The sequence below is a fragment of the Gekko japonicus genome, unplaced genomic scaffold (assembly GCF_001447785.1).
Source record: "Gekko japonicus isolate JY-2015 unplaced genomic scaffold, Gekko_japonicus_V1.1 scaffold696, whole genome shotgun sequence".
NCBI classification, from domain to species: Eukaryota; Metazoa; Chordata; class Lepidosauria; order Squamata; family Gekkonidae; genus Gekko; species Gekko japonicus.
This window is the reverse complement of record NW_015161971.1, coordinates 669109-675163: the sequence shown is the minus strand read 5'-3', so window position 1 is coordinate 675163 and position 6055 is coordinate 669109. Positions and strand designations below refer to the sequence as shown.

General features: G+C 52.5%; 1 protein-coding gene across 1 annotated transcript in view; it reads left to right on the top strand.

Moving 5' to 3' along the window:
* The window catches only part of MEST, a 27664-nt gene that overhangs the window by 6574 nt on the left and 15035 nt on the right, over positions 1 to 6055 (top strand). The window contains exons 2-5 of the mRNA XM_015429679.1: positions 382 to 536; positions 3537 to 3616; positions 3714 to 3791; positions 4985 to 5121. Of these exons, the coding sequence (XP_015285165.1) occupies positions 383 to 536; positions 3537 to 3616; positions 3714 to 3791; positions 4985 to 5121 (449 nt within the window). The 5' untranslated portion in view covers position 382. The remainder of the gene's footprint in view (positions 1 to 381; positions 537 to 3536; positions 3617 to 3713; positions 3792 to 4984; positions 5122 to 6055) is intronic.

Here is a 6055-nt window from a genome sequence, read left to right as displayed (position 1 = left end):
TGACACACGTCCGGTGATGTCAGGGGGTGTGGCATATGCTAATGAGTTATGCTAATGACTTCCCCTAGCTCTTTTTCTACAAAACGACCCCTGGCCATAGGTATAGCCATATCACCTCCACAACATATTCTGGTAACAGCGATTTTGTAGGTCTGAATGTGTGTCCCTCCATCAACCTTTGTGTCAAGTAGAATTTCCTTTTGTCCATCCTGAACCTACTGCCCATGAACTTCATTGGATAACCTTGGTAGTTTGTACAGCTGGGTACCCGTTCAGTAGAGAATTTTCTCCCCTTAGCCCTTTGGATGTAGCTTTTGGCCATCTGGTTGATCGCTAGCTAATGGACAGGCGTCTCTCTCTCTCTCTCTGTCGCTCTCCTAGAATGCGAGAGTGGTGGATCCAGGTGGGCCTGCTGACCGTGCCCCTCATCGCCGTCTACCTGCACATCCCGCCTCCCAAGTTATCTCCGGCTCTCCACTCATGGAGGTCCTCGGGAAAGTATTTCACTTACAAGAAACAGAACATCTTCTACAGGGGTACGTTCAGAACTCTCTCCCCAAAATGTCTGCAGTAATGCTGGAAAGAAGGGGGCGGGGGGGGGGGGCTCACCCGGGCTGCCAAATTCCCCCCCCCCCCAGGTCTGAAACTGATGGTTGAATCAATCGACCGTCTCGGTGTGTGTCACAGAGTGCGTAACAATTCCTGTGGCTAGCCGTGTCGGTCTGCAGAAGAAGAGCTGAATTCGAGTCTAGTAGCGTCTTGGAAACAAGCAAGATTTTGAGGGTTTGCGCTTTCGAGAGTCAAAGGTCCTTTCGTTGGTTGTCCAAGGGGTTGCTGGGTTCATGAATCTGGCCTATACTGAATCGGACCCTTGGACAATCAAACTCAGTATTGTCTACTCAGACCTGCAGCGGCTCTCCAAGGGTCATAAGAACATAAGAGAAGCCAATGTTGGATCAGGCCAATGGCCCTTCCAGTCCAACATTCTGTGTCACACAGTGGCCAAAACCCAGAGGCCCTCAGGAGGTCCACCAGTGCGGCCAGAACTCCAGAAGCCCTCCCACTGTTGCCCCCCAAGCACCAAGAAGACAGAGCATCACTGCCCCAGATGGAGTCTCAGACAGGTCTTTCCCATCACCTCCTGCCTGGTCCTTTTTAACTGGAGATGCCGGGGATTGAACCTGGGACCTTCTGCATGCCAAGCAGAGGCTCTGCCACTGAGCCACGGCCTTACAGCTCTCCAGGGTCTCAGGCGGAGGTCTTTCCCATCACCTCCTGCCTGGTCCTTTTTAACTGGAGATGCCGGGGATTGAACCTGGGACCTTCTGCATGCCAAGCAGAGGCTCTGCCACTGAGCCACGGCCCCTCTTTACAGCTCTCCAGGGTCTCAGGCTGAGGTCTTTCCCGTCACCTCCTGCCTGGTCCTTTTTAAACTGGAGATGTCGGGGGATTGAACCCCGGGCCCTTCCGCATGCCAAGCGGATGCTCTGCCAAAATGAGCCGTGAACCTTGACCTGAATAGATCTGTTACATCTTGGTCCATCAAGCTCTGTAATTGCCTACTCAGACTGGCAGCCGCTCTCCAGGGTCTCAGGCGGAGGTCTTTCCCATCACCTCCTGCCTGGTCCTTTTTAACTGGAGATGCCGGGGATTGAACCTGGGACCTTCTGCATGCCAAGCAGAGGCTCTGCCACTGAGCCACGGCCCCTCTTTACAGCTCTCCAGGGTCTCAGGCGGAGGTCTTTCCCATCACCTCCTGCCTGGTCCTTTTTAGCTGGAGATGCTCGGGATTGAACCTGGGACCTTCTGCATGCCAAGCAGAGGCTCTGCCACTGAGCCACGGCCCCTCTTTACAGCTCTCCAGGGTCTCAGGCGGAGGTCTTTCCCATCACCTCCTGCCTGGTCCTTTTTAGCTGGAGATGCTCGGGATTGAACCTGGGACCTTCTGCATGCCAAGCAGAGGCTCTGCCACTGAGCCACGGCCCCTCTTTACAGCTCTCCAGGGTCTCAGGCTGAGGTCTTTCCCATCACCTCCTGCCTGGTCCTTTTTAGCTGGAGATGCTCGGGACTGAACCTGGGACCTTCTGCATGCCAAGCAGAGGCTCTGCCACTGAGCCACGGCCCCTCTTTACAGCTCTCCAGGGTCTCAGGCTGAGGTCTTTCCCATCACCTCCTGCCTGGTCCTTTTTAGCTGGAGATGCTCGGGATTGAACCTGGGACCTTCTGTATGCCAAGCAGAGGCTCTGCCACTGAGCCACGGCCCCTCTTCACAGCTCTCCAGGGTCTCAGGCGGAGGTCTTTCCCATCACCTGCCTGGTCCCTTTTAACTGGAGATGCCGGGGATTGAACCTGGGACCTTCTGCATGCCAAGCAGAGGCTCTGCCACTGAGCCACGGCCCCTCCCAGCTAGACTCAAATCTAGCCGTGCTACTGCAGACCAACACGGCCATCCACCTGAAACGATAAGAAACCCTTCTGTACAGTCTCTTCCCCAGTCATTTTTTCACAACTGAAGAATCCCCTTTCTCTGTCAGCTAAATTCAGTTATGTCCCAAATAGATTGAGGTTGCAGGCAGTGTTCCCTCTAAGCCGAGTTAGTCACACAGTTTTTTAGCCTCTGGTTCACACCCTTTTGTCTCGGCTCAGGAAGGCATGGCGCCAGAGCAAGCTAACTGATGCAGATGGCAAATCACCTGCTCACCACTTTAACGCCGGGAGCTCACACAGCAGAATTTCTGCTCACAAGACTCCACAGCTTAGAGGGAGCATTGGTGGCCAGTGAGGCTGTGTAGGCCCAATGTGGGTATCTGTGAGGTAACTGCGCTAGAAAATATTTCAATAAACAATCACAAAATGTGTACAAAAATGTGTACAAAAATCATATAAATGCACAAGGCAGTTGAAAACGGTGTGATGATGGTCTCCGGAATGTTCTATCGTTTCAGTACTATTCTTCTTCCGAAAGTGGATGAAAGCAGCCACTCTTGGTCTGTCATTTCAACAAGTAGGTATCAAAATTTTTATTATTATTCACCGATGTCTCATAACTTAGTTGCAAGAAATTCTCTGAAAGAATGTTCCTAGGGCATTATACAAAGCACTTTGCCCTAGGAACATTCTTTCAGAGAATTTCTTGCAACTAAGTTATGAGACATCAATGAATAATAATGAAATTTTTGATACCTACTTGTTGAAATGACAGACCAAGAGTCCCTGCTTTCATCCACTTTCGGAAGAAGAATAGTACTGAAACGATAGAACATTCCGGAGACCATCGTCACACCATTTTCAACTGCCTTGTGCATTTATATGATTTTTGTACACATTTTTGTATATATTTTGTGATTGTTTATTGAAATATTTTCTAGCGCAGTTACCTCACAGTTTCTTCTTTTTGCGGTCTGTTCTGTGACTGTGACCATCATTTTTGAGCCAATGTGGGTATCACCAGCCGTCGTTTTCAACATATTTCTAGAGCATCGCTGTCCCTTCGTGGAGACTCCAGGGCCTTAACTGGCGTTGTGTTGCCTTCTCAGACTCCTCAGGGGCCGTCGGCAGCTCCGACATCGTGGTCCTCTTGCACGGCTTTCCCACCTCCAGTTACGACTGGTACAAGGTGAGGGGACCTGAGGGGTGTCGTTTTTCTCAGCGGGGGCCCCCGGTTCCTCGCCCGAGGGCTAGCTTCCCTTTTCGTTGTTCCCCTCCCTCTACAGATCTGGGAAGGGCTGACCGAGCGATTTCACAGAGTGATCGCGCTAGATTTCGTCGGCTTCGGCTTCAGTGACAAACCGGTACGTAAGCCCTGGAAGAGACGGAGTGCCTTCGAACAAAGAGAACCCGGGTTATATGAGAAGAGCCCTGCTGGATCAGACCAGTGAGGGTCCACCTAGTCCAGCCTCCTGCCTCACACACTGGCCAACCAGTTCCTCTGGAGGGCCAGCAACAGGGCAGAGAGGTTGAGGCCTTCATGAGAACATCAGAAGAGCCCTGCTGGAATAGACCAGGGGTCCATCTAGTCCAGCATCCTGCCTCACAAAGTGGCCAGCCAGTTCCTCTGGAGGGCCAACAACAGGGCAGGGAGGCCGAGGCCTTCATAAGAACCTCAGAAGAGCCCTGCTGGATCAGACCAGTGAGGGTCCACCTAGTCCAGCCTCCTGCCTCACACACTGGCCAACCAGTTCCTCCGGAGAGCCAACAACGGGGCATGGAGGCCGAGGCCTTCATAAGAACCTCAGAAGAGCCCTGCTGGATCAGACCAGTGAGGGTCCATCTAGTCCAGCATCCCGTCTCACACAGGGGCCAGCCAGTTCCTCTGGAAGGCCAACAACAGGGCATAGAGGCCGAGACCTTCATGAGAACATCTAGTTTCTCTGGAGGGCCAACTAGTTTCTCTGGAGGGCCAACGACAGGGCAGAGAGGCCTTCATAAGATAATCAGAATAGCCCTGTTGGATCAGACCAGTGAGGGTCCATCTAGTCCAACATCCTGTCTCAGACAGTGGCCATCTAGTTCCTCTGGAGGGTCAACTGCAGGTCAGGGAGGCTGAAGCCTTCATAAGAACATCTGAAGAGCTCTGCTGGATCAGACCAGTGATCCATCCAGTCCAGCCTCCTGTCTCACACAGTGGCCAACTAGTTCCTCTAAATGGCCAACAACAGGGTCCAGAGGCTGAGGTCTTCATAAGAACGTTGGAAGAGCCCTGCTGGATCAGACCAGTGAGGGTCCATCTAACCCAGCCTCCTGTCTCACACAGGGGCCAACCAGCTCCTCTGGGGGAGGGGGGGCAACATCAGGGCACTGAGGCTGAGCCCTTTCCCAAAAGTTGCCTCCTGGCTCTCGGATTCAGAGGTTCGCTGCCTCTGGATGTGGAGGTTCCCTTTAGCATATCTGGAGAAATCAGCCACTGAGTGTGCTCGTCTGTTGTGTGTGATGCCCGGGTTGGTGTTCGCGCTGCAGTTGTCTCCTCCCTGGGCTTACCCCACAGAGGCCGCATCGATACTCCATCTTTGAGCAAGCCAGCATCGTGGAAAGGCTGCTGAACCACTTGGGCCTCCAGAACCAGCGGGTCAACCTTCTGTCCCACGACTACGGGGACACCGTGGCCCAAGAACTGCTTCACAGGTGAGACCGGGAGTGCGGGAAAGTTCTGAATCTCCTTTTTCGAAAGTGAATTGAAATCTAAAATGCCCAAGACTTGAAGGAAACACAATATACACGGAGTGGTAAACTCAGGGGTCATTTCGTAGAAAAAGAGGTGCAGGGGCTCATTAGCACAACTCATTAGCATAACTCATTTGCATATGCCACACCCCCTGACATCACCAGAAGTGTGTCAGAAGGGAACACCCACCGCTCAGGCTCCACTGGACTGTTTTGGATTGCTAGCTATTGGGGGGGGGGACGTGCAGATCTGCCCTCGCAGAGGAGGGAGAGCTTGTACCTGAATAAAACTTGGTCTTAAACTTGCCACTGGACTGTTGGATTGCTAGCTGGGGGGACGGGGACGTGCAGATCTGTCCTCACAGAGGAGGGAGAACTTGTCACTGAATAAAGCTTGGTCTTAAAGGTGCCACTGGACTCTTTTGGATTGCTAGCTATGGGGGGGAATGCGCAGATCTGCCCTCAGAGGAGGGAGAGCTTGTACCTGAATAAAACATGGTCTTAAGGGTGCCACTGGACTCTTTTGGATTGCTAGCTATGGGGGGGAATGCGCAGATCTGCCCTCAGAGGAGGGAGAGCTTGTACCTGAATAAAACATGGTCTTAAAGGTTGCACTTGACTGTTTGGGATTGCTAGCTATTGTGTGTGTGGGGGGGGAATGTGCAGATCTGCCCTTGCAGAGGAGGGAGAGCTTGTACCTGAATAAAACTTGGTCTTAAGGGTGCCAATGGACTGTTTTAGATTGCTAGCTATGGGGGGGAACGCGCAGATCTGCCCTCACAGAGGAGGGAGAGCTTGTACCTGAATAAAACTTGGTCTTAAAGGTGCCACTGGACTGTTTTGGATTGCTAGCTCACAGAGGAGGGAGAGCTTGTACCTGAAGGCGAGCCGGGGG